The sequence below is a fragment of the Sceloporus occidentalis genome, unplaced genomic scaffold (genome assembly GCF_023333645.1).
Source record: "Sceloporus occidentalis isolate IW3139 unplaced genomic scaffold, rSceOcc1.0.p SCAF_7, whole genome shotgun sequence".
In the NCBI taxonomy this organism is placed as follows: Eukaryota; Metazoa; Chordata; class Lepidosauria; order Squamata; family Phrynosomatidae; genus Sceloporus; species Sceloporus occidentalis.
In genome coordinates, this window is record NW_028316987.1 from 44,426,694 (window position 1) to 44,449,047 (window position 22,354).

At 40.4% G+C, this 22,354-nt stretch overlaps 1 protein-coding gene across 1 annotated transcript; it reads right to left on the reverse strand.

Annotated features, from left to right (window-relative positions):
• Positions 1-5,884: 5,884 nt before the first annotated feature.
• LOC149309656 (phakinin-like) lies at positions 5,885-20,311 on the reverse strand. Its single transcript, XM_089531294.1, has 7 exons — positions 19,841-20,311; positions 13,851-13,933; positions 13,349-13,505; positions 12,587-12,748; positions 9,911-10,042; positions 8,938-9,158; positions 5,885-6,050 (listed from the first exon to the last, which is right to left on the reverse strand). Exons 1-7 carry the CDS (start codon positions 20,294-20,296, stop codon positions 6,047-6,049), a joined length of 1,215 nt encoding a protein of 404 aa, XP_089387420.1. The 5' UTR covers positions 20,297-20,311; the 3' UTR covers positions 5,885-6,046.
• Between the last annotated feature and the right edge of the window lie 2,043 nt (positions 20,312-22,354).

Genomic DNA, 22,354 nt, shown 5'->3' on the forward strand with positions numbered 1-22,354 from the left:
ATAGCGTGCATATTTTCGTTTTCATTTGCACATTCACGTACGTTCATACAGTGGGCCCTTGTTATCTGCTGGGGTTTGGTTCAAGGATCCTAACAAAATGAAATTCAACATGGAGCATTGTAAGGTACTGCACTTAGGAAAAATGAAATGCAGATATAGGATGGGTGACACCTGGCTGAATGAGACTACATGTGAAAGGGATCTGGGAGTCCAAGTAGACCACAAGTTGAACATGAGTCAACAGTGCGATGTGGCAGCTAAAAAGGCCAATGCAATTTTAGGCTGCATTAACAGTAGTGTCTAGACCAAGGGAAGTAATAGTACCACTCTATTCTACTTTGGTCAGGCCCCACCTAGAATATTGTGTCCAGTTCTGGGCATCATAATTCAAAAAGGATGTTGAGAAACTGGAGCGTGTCGAAAGGAGGGCAACCAAAATGGTGAAAGGTCTGGAAACCATGCCCTATGAGGAACGACTCAGGGAGATAGGGATGTTTAGCCTGGAGAAAAGAAGGTTGAGAGGTGATATGATAGCCCTGCTTAAATACTTGAAGGGATGTCATATTGAGGACGGAGCAAGCTTGTTTTCTGCTGCTCCAGAGAACAGGACCCCGAGCAATGGATGCAAGCTCCAGGAAAAGAGACTCCACCTCAACATTAGGAGGAACTTCCTGACAGTAAGGGCTGTTTGACAGTGGAACACACTTCCTAGGAGTGTAGTGGAGTCTCCCTCCTTGGAGGTCTTTAAGCAGAGGCTGGATGGCCATCTGTCAGGGATGGGTTGATTTGGATTTCCTGCATGGCAGGGGGTTGGACTGGATGGCCCTTGCGGTCTCTTCCAACTTATTATTCTATGATCCCCCCTGTGGATAACAAAATCCAGCCATAGACGGAGAGATGCATGCCCAGCTCCATTGGGCCTGGCCTGGACTAAGAAGCAGAGCCCTCCCTCCAGTCCATCTGCCTTGGTCCAGGCCTCAGAGGGAGAGAAGAACTGATGGACCTGATCCCCTTCCCCACCATCTTTCTCTTCTCCTTTTGTGTCGTTTCTTTTTAGATTGTAAGCCTGAGGGCAGGGAATCGTGTCATTAAAAATAATAATAATTGTAAGCCGCTCTGAGAGCCTTTAGGACTGAAGGTGGGGTATGAATACTGTAAATAAATAAATAAGCAAGTCCAATTAAATACAATGGCATAGCAAAATGGCATCCCTTATATAAAATGGCAACATCACAGTTTGCTATTTGGAATTTTTTCAAGCCGTGGATGCTTGAATCGTGGATAAAAAATCCATGGAAATATCTAATTAAAAGAAAGAAAGAAAGCCACTCTGAAAGCCTTTGCGGCTCAAGAGCTGGGTATAAAATCTCTAAATAAATAAATAAATAAAGAGGGCTGACTGTATTTTAACATTTTATAAGGAAATAACATAATTAGAACAGTTTTATTTAAGTAGATTCAATATTCAGCTCAACCCATGTGTAAATTTTACACGCTAAATGGTTTGGGAAGATGAGGGGAAGGAGGGATCAGAGCCTCCAAGTCTCATGCGCCCTTCACCATTTGCCTTGTCCACAAAGGAAGAGAAGGGGCAGGCCCAGCTCCATCATGCCTACCCTAGAGACAGAAGAAGGGCCCTATCTCCATTCATTTGCCAAGGTCCAGGCCTGAAGAGGAAGAAAAGAACTGCTGGACTTGGTCCCCTTCCCCACCCCCATTCCCTTCTCCTTTTGCATCATGTCTTTTTAGACTGTAAACCTGAGGGCAAGGAACCGCCTAATTAACAAATTGTAAGCCACTCTGAGAGCCATTGTGGCCAAAGAGCAGCGTATAAATACTCCAAATAAATACACAGGATGTTGCCAATAAATGGTTTCCTTTCAACATACTGAAAGGCAAAAGCTACCATAAAGGGTAAAGAACAACAGGGATCCTTTGTGTGAGTACAGGGTGACCAGGCGTCCTCCTTTTCCGGGACACGCCCTACATTTCAACCTTCTGACCAGGAGGAATTTCAAAATGTCCTCCGTTTGGAGCATGACTAAGAAGCATGAATTTGTATTATATATAATTATATAGTGTTTGTAGCTTTTATTTTGTAATGTCTTACTTTTTCCTCATTTTGCAGTGCCTTGCCATCATTTATTTATTATTATTTAATTATTATTATTATTATTTAGTTTGCAGTGAGGACACCTGGTCATCCTGTGTATGTGTCTTCAAGTCACCCTCTGGACATATGATGACCCCTATGAATTTCATCCAGCTTTCTTAGGCAAGAGATACTCAAGAGACGGTTCTGTAACTTAGTTCCTTCCTCTGAAATATAGCCTATAGCACCTGGTGTTTGTTGGTGGTTTCCCATCCAAATATTAATTTGCAGGGATGGCCTGGCAAAGCTGCCAAGATCAGATGGGATCTGGTGCCTTTAGGGTATGTAGGCCACAACAGGGAGCCTAGTGGCGCCTTCCAAGGGCTAACTTGTTTTTATTGTCACAAGATTTCAAGAACTTCAGTCCATTTTATTGGATGCATACTGACAAAGCCAGAAAAGCTGGACAACCCAAGTGTTTCCATGAAATTATAAATTATTCCATTACTATAATAAAATGTTTGGTATAGAACTATATTTTTGAAATTCTAAAATTATAAGTACACTTTAAATTTGCACGTTTTATCTAAAATGCTGCTGTATTTTTAACTGCTCTCCATGCTCACATTTCAAGTAAATCTTGTTAACAAATTGAAACATAAACTACTAGAATAGTTTCTCAGTCCTCCCTTTTGTACAGCGAGCTTTGTTTGGATAAAGGGTGAGTGAAGACTCTCAACAACAAAATTAATATAACTACATTCAGACTTGCTGCTGTGTCTCACCTCTCTTTTAAATTTAAAATGTAAGGTTGCCTTATAGCTGTAGATTTCTTAAATGAAGGAGAAGGTGCCGTCTATTGTTCCCTTGAGATATTTTGAGTAAAGCTACTCTGAGCAGGTGCTTTAATATGTTCCCTGAAATAGCACACTGAAACACTAGTCAGAAGTACTATGTCAGTGTGGTTTCTTGCTCCATAAACACATGTGATTGCAGTCTAAGTGGCCAGGTCTTATATGATGTGTCATCCTTATGTTGGCTGACTGGCTAGGAAGACAGAAGGGGCTGTCAGAAAGGGAGAGAATTGGGTGGTTCTGTCCACTTTTTGTTGTTGTATGCCTTCAAACCATTTCCATCTTATTGCAACCCTAAGGCGAACCTGTCATGGGATTTTCTTGGCAGATTTGTTAGTGGCGCTTTGCCATTGCCTTCCCCTGAGGCTGAGAGTGTGTGACTTGCCAGGGTCACCCACTTTTAGTTGTGTCCTTCTTCACCCTTAGCTTCACTCCACCCCCAGATTGCCCATGAAGGCATGTGATTCTTGGTGGTAAAAGGATTCACCATAAAAGGATGGCACTGCCCAACTGGTCAGGGCTATCAATACTGCTTTATTTCCAGCAATATTCCATTGCAATTCCTAAAACTGAACCATAAGGTGAGGCTGCTAAATACATTAAGCATAACAGTAGGGACTTAAGGATGTGTTTCCACATTTGTTTCAAGCACTTTTAAGTAACTGTTAAATCAGCCTTGTGACATTTTTTATATTATGTTTTATAACTTTCTAGCATACTGCACTTCATTGTTTTTGCAACAGCAATGCAACTGATTCCTTTCGCATTATGGGCACGATCCCAGTTGGTTCATTTCTCCAGAAAAATGCAGCTTACTGCTATCACTTTTTCCTCTAACTTTAACTCTTTTCTCCCTCTGACTGTAAAGTAAACATAGAGGACTCAGTCTGGATTAGGACCATCCTGATAAGGCGGGGGAAACAGAAGAACTTTAAACCTTTGCCCTTCACTGCTGACATGATTCAAATTGACTTTCTCTTGTTGTTGTGTGCTTTCAAGTCATTTCCGACGTAGGGCGACCCTACCATGGGGTTTCCTTGGCATGATTTCTTCAGGGTGTTCCCCCCTTGCCTTCTTCTAAGGCTGAGAGTGTGTGACTTGCCCAAGGTCATCCTGTGGGTATCCAGTTTGGCTGAGCAGGGATTCGAACCCTGTTCTCCCAATGATGGCTTTTATGATGTTCTATGGTTTTATCTTGGGGGGGTTCCTATGTTATATAATGTATTTTTGTTATTATTGTTAACCGCCGTGATCATTGGAACGGCGGTATATAAATAAACCTTCATTCATTCATTCATTCATACACACAAATCACTACACTGCACTGGCTACCTACTACCTGCCTACAATTTATATTGCCACAAGAGAACCATTGAAACAAATGGATAATTTGTTTGCCAATAAAAATTGCAGCTACAGCAGCTGAATTTGGACAAGGATCATAGTGGAAGGCAAAAGGTTAAAGCTTTTCCTACTCTGTTCATTACAGGGTTCCTGAGGTTTATTGTTAAGTAAATTAGAAAAAAATAAACTAGTTTCACCTTTAAAGTATCATCTAGGGACTGTTAAACCTTCACCCCAGGGATTTAATTCAGAAATGGATTTAAGGGGGCTTCAGTCCACTAGTAGAAGGAGCTAAGAGTACAGTAGCGGAACAAGCAACATCATAATAGGGACAGACTTAATTCATACTAGTTTGAACATTTTCCCATTAAGCATATGGTTAACAGATCAATTTAATTCAGGTAACAGCAGAAACCCCTAGTGCAACAGTTTTCTGATACTGGAAGCACAGCACAATTCTAAACATGCTTCTTTAGGATATCCACAGGATTGATTTAAACCTCCAAGGCTGATATAAAAACCTTGAAAACCTTTAAAGCAATTGTGCAGAACTCCCAAATATTGTGGGACTGCAACTCCTCATCAATGGCTGGGTAGGGCTACCGGGAATTGTAGTTCAACAGCTGCAGGGCTTTAAAGATACTTTGAAATTTAAAGATATACATTTTACCTCCAAATGAACCCTAATGCCCTCAGTGGACAGTGTGGAGGGGGGAACTTTGCTGGGTTTTAAAATCCTATTTTGGGCATTTTAGGCATTTTGTCTCCAACAAAAAAAGTCCTAAGCAACCCAGAGGGCCTACTCAAAATTTAGCAAAATCCTTAGTAGGCATTTCGAGACAATTGTTTTGTCAAACAAATATATATTAGGCTGAGATTGCATGTGGTCCATGTTTTCCTCATGTTTGCTCTAGCGTAAGTAAAGAAATCCAAACTTTTATCTAATGGGGAACAGATAGGGCCTGTGGAAGAAGCTCATGCGTCTCCTGGGATCTCATCCAGGCAAGATCTGGCTTTTGGGCAAGAGCGTTCTCACCCTTGGTCTAGTTTGATGTCAGATGAGTTGTCGGAAACCTACAATCATGTCTTAGAGGCCATTTAAAAAATTTCCAAAGCAAGGGGAAGTTTATGCCTTGGAATAGGGGCTTCAGGAAAATAATGCACACTGTTGAAGATCCAATTTGGTCACATCTCATATGGCTATGTTCAGGCTCTGCATTCAGAGCTTTACCAGCCAGCCAGGGGGACACTTAATACTGTCCTGAATCTATGTATGGCAGGGAAACATTAGTAACTTCAGACAAGTTGAACTACAGGCAAGTTCTTCAACCCCTCCTGACCCCAATTTGTAGAACAGGTTGCAGTGCTGTCTGGAAAAATAGGACCTTACATGCTGTTAGTCTCAGATCCTAGTCCTCCTTTCCTCATAAGTAAGTCCCTATGAGATGAATGGGGTCTGTTCTCAAATAAATGTGTGTAACGTTATAGCATTGGTCTAATCCTTCAGCAGTATTTTAAAGTCTGAGACTCAACTAATTGAAACTTAAATTTTATTCTATAATAATGATGGATGTATTGAAACTTATATGCAAAGCAATCATATATGGTGGTGCTTAGGTCAAGCTATGGCCTACATAGGTTGAGAAATCAAGTGCTCTGTGTTGACTACCATTGTTTCCATGGACACTTTTGCCAGTGAGATCATCTTTTGCTCTGAATGACAACAGTTGTCTTCTGAAGACAAAGAATGTGAAAATCAGCTGAAAGTTAAACAAAGAAAAAATTCAACATTATCATTTTATCAAAGAAGAAGCAAACCATTAACTATTTAGAATTAGAATTCTCAGTTAGGGAGCTCTCTAGTGAAATCATAGCCCACTACCTGTATAGTGTGCAAAGGGGCTCCTGGTGAATTCGAAGTGTAAGGAGGAGCAAAGAGCACAGGGTTTCCTTGGCAGAAAATACAGATCAAATTCAAGGTTTCAAGCCTGGTAGGAGAAATTCAGACTCTGGTTGTTATGACTCGGTTGTGTAACAAGAAATAGATATAATATTTTCCAAAGAAACGGAAGCTATTTGGTGATGTCTGACAGATGGGAACTCCATTTAGGGTCAGCCACAAAACATGGTTTAGATTTTTTTTTTCCCATGGAAGACACAGCAGGGCATTTTCATAGAAAAAAAATCTTGTTGTTTTGATATCTGTGATTGAAACAATATCCCAAGGTATATGTGAATAGACTTCCCAGGCTGTTCCCTGAGTTTCTCTTTGCCTGGCAGCCAAATCCTCACACTGCTTTATATACTCCCACTTGGTTGTCCTCTGCAGGCACTTCTAGTAGGACATTTAGGCAGAACAGCATGCACTAACCAAGTGTGAACGGATGCTTTCAATCAAGGCTTTAATTGTTATGTCTCATCGAGGTGGGACTATAGTTACTCAGATTTCTGCTGACTTAGAAGATGGATAGCTTTTCAAAATGGAAGGTGACTAAGTAAAAATTACTACGGGCTGAGGTGTTTGTCTAGAATGATTAGAAGTTAGTTCATGTACTTTGCCAAACTAGGGCTGATGTTCTTTTCACTAATAAGAAATGCCCCATACTGCAATTCTCTTAAAACTAGAATATCTAAGGAGATGCTACCTTTTATTGTTAAGCAAGATGTCGGGTTTTTAAACACGGCCCTGCCGTGATAATCTAATCATGATTAGAAGCAGTGTTCCAAGATCTCAGAGGGTAGAATTTATTCTAGTTTTATTATCTGATATAGTAGCTTACCTTATGATAGGACATGGAAACTGCATGCAGGGATACAGTGTGTGAACAATGTAGCATTTCACCCCTTCACAAGGTTTTACACATATGCTGTTCCAAAAGTTCTGGAATAGGATTGTTGCGCTGAGCTATCCTATATACTAATCCCTATATACTATCCTATATACTAACTTGTTCTTTGACTGCATTAGTATATAGTCCAAAGTAGGGGTTCCCAACCTTTTTGAATTGCGGAACCCTAGGGGCTCCACGGAGCACAACTTGGGAACCCCTGGGGTTCCCAACCTTTCTGACTTGCAGAGCCCTAAGGGCTCCACAGAACATAGCTTGGGAACCGCTGGCCCAAAGAATACTGTCCTCATACAAAAGGAAGGTATCAGTAAGTTGGAGTGAACTCTAAATTTTGCGAAACTACAAAAATATGTAGGGATAAAAAAATTGTGGGCAGAGATATATAATGATAACAGGGATATATAACGATTGGTCTTGCAAACTCAGTGCTGTGGCTTCCTTGTTTGTATTCATTCACTTGTAGTGTCTTCAAATTTTGAGACACATGTGCTATGATGTGTGTGTGCAGTGTGGAAGACTGCAACTTTAGTGAATTCTGCAATACCTATTCAGACCACTATTGAGACTTTGGGTGCATCTACACTGTAGAAATAATGCCCTTTGCTACCTCTTTAAGTGTTGCAGTGCTATGCTATGGAATCCTGGGATTTGTGGCTTTACGAGGTCTTTAGCCTTCTCTGGCAAAGAGTGATGGTGCCTCACAAAATCTCAGGATTCTGTAACACAGAGCAATGGCAGTTAAAATGTTGTAAAACTGCATTATTTCTATAGTGTAGTTTTGTTTCTAATCTTCTTGGCCAGCAAGGAGCCAATAGCAGTGTGTGAGCAAGACATGCAAGAATGTGAGAATGATAAGGAGCTTTTCAGCTGCGAACAGCTAAGCTCCACCCTGATGACAGAGATCCAAAGAGGGAAAATGCTAGAATAAGTCAAACATGAGTTATAAATGAGACTTCGAAGAGCTCAGGTCATCAGCTGTGCTGCTCAGGTCTTGCAAACTCAGTACCGTGGCTTCCTTGAGTGAATTCATTCACTTGTAGTGCTGTCTTCCTCCTTTCCTACTGCCTTCCAATTTAGTATTATCATATAATTAATTCAGTTAAATATCTTCTGCATTTCTAAACCTAAAACTGAAGCATCAGTTGCAAAAGAGAGAGCAGTTGCTGGTGACATACAGTTGGCCCTCCACATTTGTGGCTTTGACTGTCCTATTTGGCTGTTCTCTCTAGGAATCTCTAGGTCGTCCAGCATGGCTCTGCTAAAAGTTGGCGTGATTCTATTATCAAGTTCTAGATGACGTTGACCACAGAGTTGTGCTGGAAGACCTAGAGATTCGTTCTCTCAATTAAAAAAACCTGGTAGTTTTTTATTTGTTGTTTTCCCACTTTCACAGGGGGCCTGTGCCCCTAACTTTTCCCCTAAGCTGGGAAAAGTAAAATTGGTTAGTTTTTAAAGTGTAGTCTTTAATTCAATTGATTTAATAATTTAATTCTGGAATTAAGTTAATGCTAAAGTCTATCTTATGCCAAGTGGAGACCATTGAGTATTATGTACCAGCATACATGCTCCTGAATCATAGGCTGCATCCACAGTTCTGGCTCCACAACAAACTGCAAACCCCAGAAGTCCATAGCATTGAGCCACGGCAGTTAAAGTGGTGTCAAACTGGATTATTTGTGCAGTGTGGATGCAGCCATAAACCAGGATTCTCCTGAACTTGCCCTTAATCATTTTGTGTTGATGCAATGCTAGGTTGATGCAATTGTTAAGTTCATTGGGGGTGGGTGGGGGAGAATACCTGCTTTCTTCTTTGTCTAGGAGGCAGTGATACGCAGCAATGTCTTTCTCCAGTTGTATCTTAATGGTCACCAGAGTTTCACGATCCCTTTGCTGCTGCCCAGTTTCCGCTCGGATTTCTCCTACTTCTGCTTCCAGCTTGGTAATGACAGAGCCTAAATTTTGAAGCTCTATGTCATGCCAGTGTTTGGCATCATAAAGGGAGTTCTCCAAACCTCTCTTCTGTAAAGACAAAAGTATAACAGGGCTCTTATTTCTGGGTTCTTTGCAGGAGTTTTTAATTATATCTGTGTACACTGATATAAGGGCATGGTAGTCTTCTCTCTAGCAGTGCTTCCCAAATTTTGACCCTCCAGATGTATTGGACCTCAACTCTCAGAAGCCCCAGCCAGCTTGGACAACAGTCAGGAATTCTGGCAGATGAAGTCCCCAAAATCTGAAAGAGCAAAGTTTGGGAACCATGGAATGTGTAGGCTTTCCCAGAGAAGAAGATGTAGGGCTACTGTCAAGCACCTGCCATGTGTGTATCGAGGAATTACAATCAGATGTGAGATTATTTGTGCTGGCAGACCCTTCCCAGAGGAACCAGACTGGCACCTGCCTTGTTTTCCTTCTGCCAGCAGCTGAAGACTTTTCTGAGAACTGATTGTTCAGCGGAACATGTGCTGTATTTGTCTGTATTTGTATTTCTTTTTATTTCGTTTCCTTCTGAATAACTAGGCATAGGATTACACTGTCATTCTCACAACATCAGGCCTAACACACGTACACCTGGGCTGGCCAAATATTGTTGGATTGCAACTCCCATCATTCTTCATCATGAGCTACTGGTTAGGACTGAGGTGAATTGTAGGCCAAAAATATGTAGAGGGCCACAGTTGCTCATCCCTGCCAGACATAGGCAGATGACTGTCCTGAAAAGCAATGATTGCTTTGCACAAACAAATAGATATCCATTTTCTTTCTTTACTTACAAGGGTTCTCAAGGATTCAGTCTCTGCTTGTAGGCTTTGTATTTTGCAAGCTATCTCATGAAATTCTGCCCTCAGGGTTTCAGCCATTTCCTCTTCTTGGGTTCGTACAGTTGGTACTGTTTCTGTGGGTTGCTGACAACATGTGATAGTAACAAACAGAAAAAAAACACAAGCCCATTAGTTCTCACTTGGTAGTCTGTTATATATCAGTAGATTGATGGAAACATGAAAGAAAATTAATGAGCTAATCCTCAGCTTTCCCTACTGCTTATGTAAATAACTATAGCTTCTAAATGCAAACATTGATTGTCTATCTGCATTACACATTCATTCCATTTTTATACCATTTCAACTGCCATTGCACTGTTATATGGACTCCTAAAATCTGCAGTTTCATTGGGTACTTAGAATAATAGAATCATAGAGTTGGAAGATGCCACAAGAGCCATTCAGTACAACCCCTGCCATGCAGAAACATACAATCGAAGCACCCCAGACAGATGGCCATCCAGCCTCTGTTTAAAGACCTCCAAAGAAGGAGACTCCACCACTCTCCAAGAGAGTGTGTTCCATTGTCAAACAGCTCTTATTGTCAGGAATTTCTAATGTTGAGGTGGAATCTCTTTTCCTGTAACTTGAATCTGGGTCATATTCTCTGGAGTAGCAGAAAGTAAGCTTGCTCCATCCTCAGTATGACACCCCTTCAAATACTTAAACAGGGCTATCATATCACCTCTTAACTATCTCTTCTCCAGGCTAAACATACCCAGCTCCCTAAGTCTCTCCTCATAGGGCATGGTTTCCAAACCCTTCACCATTTTCGTTGCCCTTTTCAGTACATTCTCCTTAAAAGAACATTAGTGCACTCCTGTGTATTAGATCTTTTTAGCAAATAATTTTCATGGAAATATAAATCTTAGGATTATATAGCATGGAGCCATGGCACTTAAATGTAGTGTGAGATCAATATAACCATGTAATACACACAGATCCTTACTGAAGATAATGGAAGGTTTTAGTCTGATCAAGCATCCATCCTGACTTCTCCCAGACAATGCAGCTGATTGCAGGGGCTTTTTCCTCATCTCGCTAGAACTATGTTGTTGGAAAAGGGATTTTTTGGGGGCAGGCAAGGGAGAAAAGGATATCAATTTGCTGTATCCACTGCCTTCTTAGTTCTATGCCATGACAACACTGTTTCTGTGGAAGGGAATTTATTTCCTAGATAGATAGATAGATATTTTTAAAAAGTCCCATGGAAGGAGGAGAAACGGTGATCAAGAACTCCTAAGGTAGAAAGGGACCTTCAGTATTGGAGCATGTTGTCCTGCCTTTTAATCATAGGTCTGTTCCCTAAAGCTTGTCAGGGTCCAACCCACTGGAGGAGTATTTATAGTTTCTTCAGAGACTGGTAGCCATCTGTTATATTATGACATCAACCTATATTTTCCTCTTCCCCCTCCCTTGGCTTTACATACCATCTTTGAACCCTTTGGTCAAGAGTTCAGAGACTTTGTAAATGTGTAGGCTATTTTGTGATCTCTTTGGCCTATTTTGGCCTACTAAAGGTATACTTTTGTTTTGGGGATGACTGGAAGAAAATCAAATTTAGCCTTTTACCAGTGGGATCCTACACTATTTCATAGTACCTGAGATTAGACTTTATTTTTTGAGGGCACCCCCTCTGTCTGGTAGGCAGAGCTAGCCAGTTTTGCTTGTGTTGCATCTTTGAGTCTATTGTATTGTCTAAAATGAACTCCAGCCTTATTGATATGGAAACTGCTTAGTTTCCATCTACCTCCCAATGTAATAAGTTCGTTTTTTCCGCTTACCAAGAACCTATGTATTTCACTTGAGGATGGAGGCAGAAATAGATACCAACTGGATGTTGTTGTTGTGTGCCTTCAAGTAGTTTCCGACTTATGAAGACCTTAAAGCAAATTTATCACAGGGTTTTCTTGTGAAAGATTTGTTCAGAGGGGGTTTGCCTTTGCCTTCTGAGGCTGAGACAGTGTGACTTGCCCAAGGTCATCCAATGAGTTTCCATGGCTGAGTGGCAATTCCAACCCTGGTCTCCAGAGTCATAATCTGACACTTAAACCACTACACCAAAAATGGGTATCCACGACTGTTTGTTTTCATCCCAGCTGGCCTAGAGACAATCCAGGATGCAACCAAAAACCATAAGTTGACTTGGAGCTCTCATTCATAGGGCTGCAATAACTCTTAATTGACTTGATGGCAGTTAACTACCTATTAAAGCCTAATTAGAATGGCCTAAATGCAACTGCTACTGCCCAACAGAGTAAACCCCTGGAATAAAATGATGAATGGTAAATCAGCATTTATGTCAATCCTGTTGCTTCAGTGGATCTAATCTTGTTGGGAATAGTGCCTTCCCACCTTTAACCTTCCAGTTTAAAAATGTGATTTAAGATAACCTGGATAGCTTCTATATTTTCTTTCCTGCCCCCTTTTCTTTGCTATCTAGTCCCAGTATTAGAAAATTTACCTTTTTGGGCTAAACTCTCAGTATCCCCCAAGCAGTGATGTGGAATTCTAGGATCTATAGTCCATAAAGTAACTTTCCCAAGCTCTCAGTGAGATAAGAAGAGTTCTAGAGAATTATAAATCTAGCTATTTTGTGACTTTCTGATTAGTTTAAAAAAGACTTACCTTAGTGTGGAGCAAGACATCAGTCTCAGTACGGTTCTGTTCAATATCCTTTTCCCAGTAAATCCGGATTTTCTCCAAGATGTCATCCAGGCCTATTCCAGTGGGAGCCTTTAATTCTTCCAATGGTGAGACAGCCAGTTGCTTGTAAAGCATCTTGACATCCTGAAAATGACTCGCATCAGAAAAAGTGTGACATCCTTTGAAATTACATCCATGTGGCTGTTTTCCTTTGATACAACTGTGCTGAAATCATTTGCACATTATTTGTACAGTGAACTAAATAAAGAATCTTTTGAGTTCTCTACCTCTTGCAGTTTGTACAAATTATTTTGATAGCCATTTTAATGCAAAGGTGTAAAACATTCCCATTCTCAATGAAAAAGTGGAAAAGTTACTTTTTCCAAGTAGCTATTTCTTAGGCCAGGAATTAGAATTATATGCTGGGCAACAGCTTTCAGTATCCTTCACTGGTTATTCTAGCTAGGGATGCTGGGAAGTGCAGTCCAAAACATCTGGAGGGTTGCATAACTTCTCCTACTGCTTTAGCCGAAGACTTCAGTCATGGCCTACAAAACTACAGAAACACTAGTACTGTCATGTAGTGGGGAGAAAAAAATTAAAATGTCATTCTTGCATGCAAGAACGAAATGAATGGAAGACTTACATCACTTGCCTTTGTTCAGATAGATGAGTCAGTGGTCTGTGTAAACTCATACAGTACATTCTAGCTATATATTCTTTCTCAGCTGTATGTTCCTTTACCTCATCATGGCTCTTTGACAGTAAAGTAAGTTCTTCTTTCATACTTTCGATCTGGCTCTCCAGATCCACTTTAGTCAAGTTAGCATCGTCAATCACTTTATAGAGAGAGTTAATTTCATCTTCCACTGCCTTTCGGAATAGCTGTTCATTTTCAAATCTGTGGAGAAAATGAGCAAAATGTCAGATATAACCCACACCTTAAGTCTCCTGACAGATACCATTTCCACTTACTGGCCATAGCTTTGCCGTACTCATGAGTGTCCAATCCCCCCTTTTTAGCATCAAGCCAGCCCCTTTTCCAATGCATTTTCAACATGAAGCCCTTTCGGTGTTCACATGTGCAAACAAAACAAAAACCCTGGCTCAGGCTGGCTTTGAATTCTGTGCATTTAAATGTGTGAGTGGGAGGGCACCATTATTGTTCTCAGGAAGCAAAATATTTTGGGTCAAGTCTATCTTCAGTATTAGCATAGAAGGAGAAAATTACTTTCTGGAGAGTTACCTGTCTTTAACATCTTCGGCACAGGCTTGAACATCCTCTGTCTGTAACATAAGCCGAGCATTTTCTAGGACAGCATCTCCAACCTAGAAGAATTCAGCCAAATAAAAAGAGCACATACAATCTGAATTTAGAATTGGATCCTTAAATGGACCAGAGAGTGGATATGAACATCTTTGTGCAGTCAGATGCTGCATACACTATTCCTAATATTAGTTAGCCATATGCACTGAGATTTGTATATTTGGTTGGTGGTTTCCATTCACCTATGAAACACATTGGGGGACCCCAGGCCTTATTTCAGCTTGAACTATCTCACAGGTTTGTTATGAAAATAAAGTAGGGAGTAGGAGAGCTGTGTGCATTGCCTTAAGTTTAAGTGGAGAAATGGTAGAATACAAATGTAAGTAACAAAACCAAAACATACAAACCAGTGATTGTGTGCATGCTTCTTGAAAGCATATCCTCTGGCAGTGTGGAAGAAAATACCACTGTATCTTCATGGTAAACTATTGCCATGATTTGTCATATTCCACAGCTATCACAAGGAAGAGTCTAAAATAGCCTCTTTATTGGGCGTTTCTGGCTGATGTGTACCAGTCTTTGTAAACAAGCTTGGTGTACAATATTATTTGAATGGGTAGGATCAGGGAGATGATCATGCAGGTTTTTTCTCTTCCTTTTTTCTTATATAGAATGAAGTTGATTTAAAGTAGGTTGGGTAAAATACTTCTTTGCAGATTTGATGATGACAGGACACAGTGATGCATCAAATGAGATTAGACAAATTTGTGAATGAGAGGTCGATCCATCATCACCTATTAATCATATTAAATGGAATCCCATTAAACTGACTGCCTCCCCATTTGGGAAGATTGTCCTTTTCTCCTCCAATTTACAGTTCTGTTAATAGTTCCAGATGCAGATGAAGCCTCAATATCTAATTTGCACTCTGTCACTGATAGCTGTAGTGTTGAAGGCAGAACACACATTTAATCAGCAAGAAATTAGCACCAGTACTTCTAATAAATAAGTATATTTCCTATTTCAGTAGAAAGTGAGGGATTGTGCAGGTGGAAAAGTTGAAATATGTGTGTATGTACCTTCTATTTACTTGTTAATGTACCAAGACCTCATTAATTTCATATGTTTTTTAAAAGGCAAGGAATACTCAAGAGGTGGCTTGTCACTGCCTCCCTCTGAAATATAGCCTGTGGCACTTGGAACTCCTTGGTAGTCCGCCTTCCAAGTACTAACCAGTCCTGACCCTGTGTAATGATCAGATGGGATCTGGTACTAGGAAAAACGAATCCTTTAGAATGTTATTTAAGCAGTAGTTTGCAAAACTGCACTCAGTGCTAAATGCATTCTTACACCAAGTTTCACAAGTGCCAGTGTAGACAGCTTTTTTAAAAGAATAATAAAAAAAATCCAATTTGCATTGCTTAACTGAGATTCCGAAATAATCTCTTGCCCTCTTCTTGAGATCCACAGGCTCTATGTTTGCTGTTGTACTTATGGTTTCAAAGATCATCTGGAAGTGAAGAGCAAAATCCTATCAACCTGATTTCAGGCAGGATAGAAACAAGGAAGGTACTTGAACTCAGACTAATTTCCTGCCTTCTTCTTTCTCTTTCTCTTCCCTAGGGAATGCCAAGGTATGTTCCATTTTGTAAGCTACCTGTAGGTTGAGATAAGACCAAAGAGACATCCTTTTGATTGGGTTCCTGTATCCTTTGACCAAATAGTTCCTTACTATTAGGTGACTTTTGAAAGATGTCACACATTATCTCCTGTTTTTCCCCTTCTCCTGAACAGACAATCTCATAGTTATTTGCATTGTGCCATCTTACATATTTCCATGCTTATTTGGCCATATCCTATTTACTCTAAGCAGCATGGGATCAAAATTTCAGACTCACAAGTATGTTGGAGGTAGGTCTCTACCCAATAAAGTAGCACCTTGCCATGCCTTCAGTAGGACAGATAAGTGAACTGGGATATGCTTCTTTTTTATTTCTAATTGTTTGGGTCCAGATGTAGCAGTTTACTAGTCTAGTAAAGGAGCCCTGGTGGCGCAGTGGTTAAATGCCTGTACTGCAGCCATTCACTCAAAACCACAAGGTTGCGAGTTCAAGACCAGCAAAAGGGCCGAAGCTCGACTCAGGCTTGCATCCTTCCGAGGTCGCTAAAATGAGTACCCAGACTGTTGGGGGCAAATTAGCTTACTTGCTAATTAGCTTACTTGCTGTTCACCGCTATGATCTTTGGAATAGCAGTATATAAATAAAACAAATTATTATTATTATTATTACTTGGGATAGAAACTAACTAGAAGTTGAGTCTCCCTTATCCTGAATTTCAAAATCCTAAGTACACCAAATCATCCACATGGACGGCTCAGATAGCGACAATTTTGCTTTCTGATGGTTGAATGTACACAATACTTCTTGTATTGGGAAATCACAGTATTTAGGCCACAAGCCCCAAAACACTTATTTTCATTCATGATTACAGTATGACCGTTCAGTTAATTCCAAGATAAAAAGAGTTTAAGTGAACAAACAGAAAGTTAGAGATCTTCTTTGCATCCAGAGGGTCTTCCTGTGTCCTTCACTGGACAGGGACTCATTTGTCCTGTGAAGATGAATTTTGAAGCGCAATCCTAGAACTTTACTGGGATCCATGTGGGAATCACTAAAGAAATGTGGGGAGAGGGGAGGACATGAGACTATTAGGGAAGCAAATGAAGGAGTTTCAGTGGCATAAATGAGAAATGGGATTTTCAAAAATTAAGGGAGCTGTTCCATTCTCTCTCAAGCTCAAAGCAGATACCACAGTACTATAAAACTGGATGTCATTTTTCAGTCTCATTCTGGTAAGACTTCCAGTGCAGACATTTAACTTAAATTTAGTGTGTATTATTGTACAGTGCACAATAATAATTATTTGATACCACTTTAACTGCCATAGCTCCCTTCCATGGAATTCTGGGATTTATAGCTTCTTACATTTCTATGGAGAGCTGCATGCTGCAGTTTACAGTTCTAAAGAATTCTAAATTCCATAGCAGAGTACAAATCCCAAGATTCCTTAGGATGGGCCATGGCAGTTAGTCATATAAATTTGCTGTAATTGTGCAGTATGGACACATCCTTAAATGTTAATTTTTTAAAAAACTTAATTGTTGTATTTCCCTCCTTCTAAAGTAAACACAATTGAATTGGTTGTTTTTCAGCTTAGTATAGCTAAATGAATTCACTAACTATCTCTTCAGTATGTCACAACTTCCCTTCTCATCCAAATCTCTTCAAAAAGGAAATCCATGATGTCTGCTCAGCAAGACCAATAAATCTTCGCTAAATACTTTCATACACCAATAATAATAATAATAATAAACCCCACTCTGGGAAGTAGAATTCACCTTCCATATCCACAGATTATGCATCCATGCATTCAACCAACCATGGTTCAAAAATATTCACACACAAATACACCAAAAAGCAAATGGGATTTTGCTGTTTTGTATAAGGGGTTCCATTTTACAGTGGGCCCTTGGTATCCACTTGAGTTTGCTTCCAGGATCCCCCATGGATACCAGAATCTGTGGATGCTCAAGGCCCATTAACGGCAATGGCATAGTAAAATAGTGTCCCTTATATAAAATGACAAAATCAAGATTTCTTTTTTGGAATTTATACATTTTTTTAAAAAATTCTCAGCCATGGATGCTTGAATCCATAGATAAAAAGTCCATGAATACAGAGGGCTGACTGTATAATGGGACCAGAGCAGCCACAGATTTTGGTATGCACAGAGGAACCAAATTCTACCAGATACCAAGGGCTCACTGTAAATCATCACTGTTCTTCCATTTCTGAATTGACTGACAACAAATTGTAATACCCAGCAATGTTAGAGACTGAGATATGCCTCTTCTCTTTACTTTAAGTTATTGTGTTTAGCTAGAATTGCTAGGTGAATCTCCTTGCTTTTACATGGTGAGAATGGAAAAGAGATTTTCTTTTTAATTTGTCAAACCAACTTTGCTAGCTTCACGTATTCTACATACCTTGGCTTGGGGCACTGAGGGTGCAATTTGCTACTCTGCCTGAGGCAGCAAAATATCTTAGTCATTACACATGTGGTGAAACAGATGTGTGTATTCATTACATATACCAGTGTATAAATGGAGAGCATAAAAAGAATATTACAGTATTGAATGTAAGCAACATTTATGCAGAGCAGTGATTAGCAACTTCCTTAGATTCAGTGTATATACCCTCTTATTTGATCTGGGAGGGCCAGACCTCCACAATGACTTCTAAAACAAACTCCCTTTGACTGAATCCCTTGAACCTACAAGGGCTATAAGGGCCAATTTCATCAGGTCTCTTTCCACAACCTGTTTTAAACATCCGAGTTGGATTCCCTCCATATATAATTTATGGTGGTGGTGGAGGGCTGCTTTCCATGAAGAAACATTAACGTGGGAACCAATTCTGCTTACTAGTGAACCTATTGCAAAATTATAGTAGCAAAGATAATTTTGTCTGGTCCTCTGATGGGGTCTGGACCCTCCATCTATCAGTATCCAGGACTGATTGGCTCATGGATTTTGAATAACACAGAATGCTTCACTCTGAGAGCACAACACTGTTGTTTGCTGAGCAAGTAATTTAACATGCTAAAAACATGGAAGTCAAGCCACCTGATACAGCAGGACAGGGAAAGATGCAGGCTCTAGATGTTGTTGGGACTACATTCCCATCAGCCATAGTCAGTATAGGAAATGGTCAGGAATGATGACAATTCTGACTCACCACACATTCCTCAGTGCTGACATACAGAAAAAAAAGCTAAACTCTGTGTGACTGATATCAGGTTTGACCCAGATAAATATCTTCCTGTTGAGCTTTATGGCTGAGTTTTCCTCCTAAATCCATTACAGCTACTACAGCTTAGCTCAAGAATAGGAATATTTGGTCCTCCAGATATTTTAGACTACATCTCCCAAAAGCCATGGCCAGCATGGCTGTTGATTAAGGTTGTTGAAGCATCAGAAGGGCTAAAATGTTCCCACTCTGCCTTTGCCCACTTTCCAAGCCATTCCATAAAGAAAGAGCGTAAGGCACAATTTTTATTGTAAATTGTTTAAGTGGTCCTGTGCACACTTACTTGGGAATAAGTCCCATTGAACTCAGCAGGAGCTGCTACTCAGCAGAGAAGTATAAAATTTATACACAAAATAGTACCATTAGGGTACATGCACCCCTGGCAGGGAACTTCCCAAAGGTAAAAAGCTGCCGTTTTCTCCGTTTTACCTTCGGTTTATTTTTGCATTATTTCACATTTGCAGTTTCTTCTTCATAAGGTAGGTGAGTTATAATTAATACATTCATTTTATAAAACGGACATGATTTCCAGAAAAAGGTGTGCTTTTGTTTTCAGAACCATAATCCAAACATAAAAATTCACTTTGTCTTGAACAAGCTGCTGTACACTGAGAAGGAAGAAACATCTTGTCACAGCCCACTTTTTTTTTTTAAGGCCTGGCTTTTGGAAAATTTGAGTGAAAGATGGAAATACTAATCTCACTTTCCTCATTACACACAATATCAAGCTGGTAATGAGATGATGGCAGGCTGGATAAACTCACACCGTTTTGGCAGCAGTTCTCTTAATAATTTTGCTGCTATTCATAACAGCTGCTGTGAGGAAAAATAGCTGATTATAATCAGGCCAAACAGGGAACTTTTGAGTCTCTCTCTCCTCTGTGCATGAACTTCCTCAGGCAATTCTCATACATAATGTGGATCTTCCACAGCACACTGGGGCATGATAACACTAATTATCATGAAGATTAAAGTTAAAAATGTGCTGAGCAAGGTGGTGGTACATTACCGTGAAGCTGCATTTGATCATTACCCATTGGAATCTCTTTGTTTCAGCTAACAATTCATGCCTTTGTTTCAAAAAAGTCTCATACTCACTTGGTGGCAGATGGTCTCCCAGCTCTCTCTCAGGGCTGCCCAGTTACTGGCATTAGAAGACTTCTTGGTCAGGTAAATGCGGATGTGGTCTTCAAGTTCCTGGTTCACCTGCTCTAAAGCTCTCACCTTTTCAATGTAGTCCACCAGGCACTCATTCAGGCTCTCATAGGATAGGCCTCGTCCCCTTTCCAGCCCTTGGGGCAACGGTATAGCTGAGCAAGAACTACGGAGGCCTTGCAAGAAGACACTGCTTATACCCAGAGCTCTGCGAGACACCCGGGTGCCCAGATTGCTCACACCTCCTGTAGGTGCAATACCCACATAAACACCTGATGGCCTTGAGAGACCTCCTCCTCCACCAATACTAACCCTACGGCTGGTGGCACCAGAGCTGTCTGCTGTGGAAGTAGAGGGCTGTTGCCCCAAAAAGGAAGCCCTGCGCCTTGGTAAGGGCATGCTGAACTGCAGAATGTCTACACTAAATGAACTGCCTCTGGTGCTGCACACGCTGGTTGAGATCTGCAGAGCCAAGCAGGATTTGGGAAGGGGTTGTCATTATCTGTGCTCCATCCCAAGAGCTTCTGGGACATTTCCCATTGTCTCTGGTTGCCTACCCCAGGCATGTTTGTTGGAACAATTGTTTGGGCCTTTCACTCTGTCAGCAATCTATTTCATGAGAAATCTGTCTGCTGCAGGAGCAGCACACGGAAAAGACAATGCAGTTCAAAGCCATAATAGGGGGAAAGAAAGAGTCCTTTAAATATATAAAACACTGGCATTCTCTAGGCTTCCACATGTACCAGCAAGAGTCCAGTTAACTGAAACACCCTCTATATCAAGAAGAGACTTCTATATTAAGAACAACCCTCTATATCAAGAAATGAGTAAAACTGTTTTGTGCCATTCCATGTGAACCCATGCCTGTAACTTCCTAACTTCTGACATGTGAACAAATACTTCTGAAAGCATCCAACCCAGAAACAAAGTGGATTATGGGCAATGAAAAAACTAATTACTCATATCTTTTCAAACATGTAAATGTTACATTTGAGCAATGCATCCATTCAGGCAGCACAACTCAAGGAAGCCATTTTCCACCTCAGGTTAAGCATAGAAGTCAGCGTGTTTGCAGCAGATGATGACTTAATGCAGTGTGAGCTGACTGGCCTGGTGGTGCCAAGAAACCACCTCCCCATCACCTCTCCAGAATAGTTTCCCAATGCTTTAAATTTTTTTGAAAAATGTGGAAGATGGTGATGAAAACTGCCTTGAATTCCATTTTGGGTGGGATATAAATTCAATAAATAAATAATAATATGTAAATAAACTAATATATATCTGTTAAAACATTATACAAGACTGATAGTCCATCTGAAACTTGCTAGGAGAGCCAGGATTATTGATAGAACCAGGACTAGATTTACTGAGTTGTACATCTATTTATTATTGCTATTATGAAGGTAGAAGGAAGATGACTTTAACCTTGCAGAAGAAAATCTCCTTTTAAGAATTCTGAGAATAGAATTGCACTGTAACTGCTTCTTCAGTTCCTCTGTTTATCTCCACAAGGAGATAAATATTTCTTTGTAACACGTGGGGAACATGTAGTTCTCCAGATGTCACTGGCTTCCACCTGCCATTGTTCCTGCTCCTTAACCAGGCTAGCAGGGATCGAGAGAAGCTGGACTGCAACAACAGGCCCCTGACCCCTGCAATATGTATCTAGCTTGTTTATTCACCATTATATAAATGAATGTACAGTATGTAGTCTTTTCAATCTGTAGCTGGTGACTTCACAAACATCAGTGAACTGAGACAAGCTGGCTGGAAATAGAGAGGTAAAGAAATAAAACAAAGCAATCTCAACTTACTGAAAACAGAGTAAATTTTAAAGGGAAGGCTTATTACCAAGCTGGCAGATGGAGGAAGAAAATGATGCTTCAATCAGCAGACTAACAGTGAAATGGTCTCTCAATCCCTGTATAGTTAATATTTCCAGGAGAGGTTGTTTCACTGTTGTGGTTAAATGCCCTAACACTTTCATGGTGAATGCTCCTGCCACATAGGTCCCAGAAGACAAGAAAGAACAAGAGAAGGCAGGAAACTCTTCATTAGGTCTCTCATGCTCTGAGGAATTCTGTGAGTGATTTCTTATTTTGTCTGTGAGCAATGCCTTATTTTGCCAGGAACCAATGTAAGAAATATTCCCACTGCTCACTGCTTCTCTAGACCATGGTGATACATGGATCATGTGTGGCGAAAAAAAAGACAGGCAGTAGCTGGGACGTGGCACTTAAGTTCAACCCTGGACTCAATGTGCCAATTACTTTCTATCTCTCGGTAACATTTTCCCTTGTGTGACACTGGAATAATGCTGTTTTCTCACACAAGGCTGTTGCAAGGCTACACATAAATGAGACTGTAAGGCACTGCTGTTTTAATATAGTATCTGCCAATGTAAGGCATATGGTATTACTCTCACTTTATGAACTCCCAGCACACAAACAATGCAGT

Excerpts from the sequence above, each read along its gene's own strand:
- LOC149309656 (XM_089531294.1), bottom strand. The coding sequence starts at position 20,296 with ATGCCCTTACCAAGGCGCAGGGCTTCCTTTTTGGGGCAACAGCCCTCT. Across the intron at positions 10,043-12,586 it reads ATGTCTTGCTCCACACTAAG|CAACCCACAGAAACAGTACC; the intron begins GTAAGTCTTTTT and ends ACATGTTGTCAG. Across the intron at positions 9,159-9,910 it reads CTGAATCCTTGAGAACCCTT|AAGAGAGGTTTGGAGAACTC; the intron begins GTAAGTAAAGAA and ends TTGTCTTTACAG.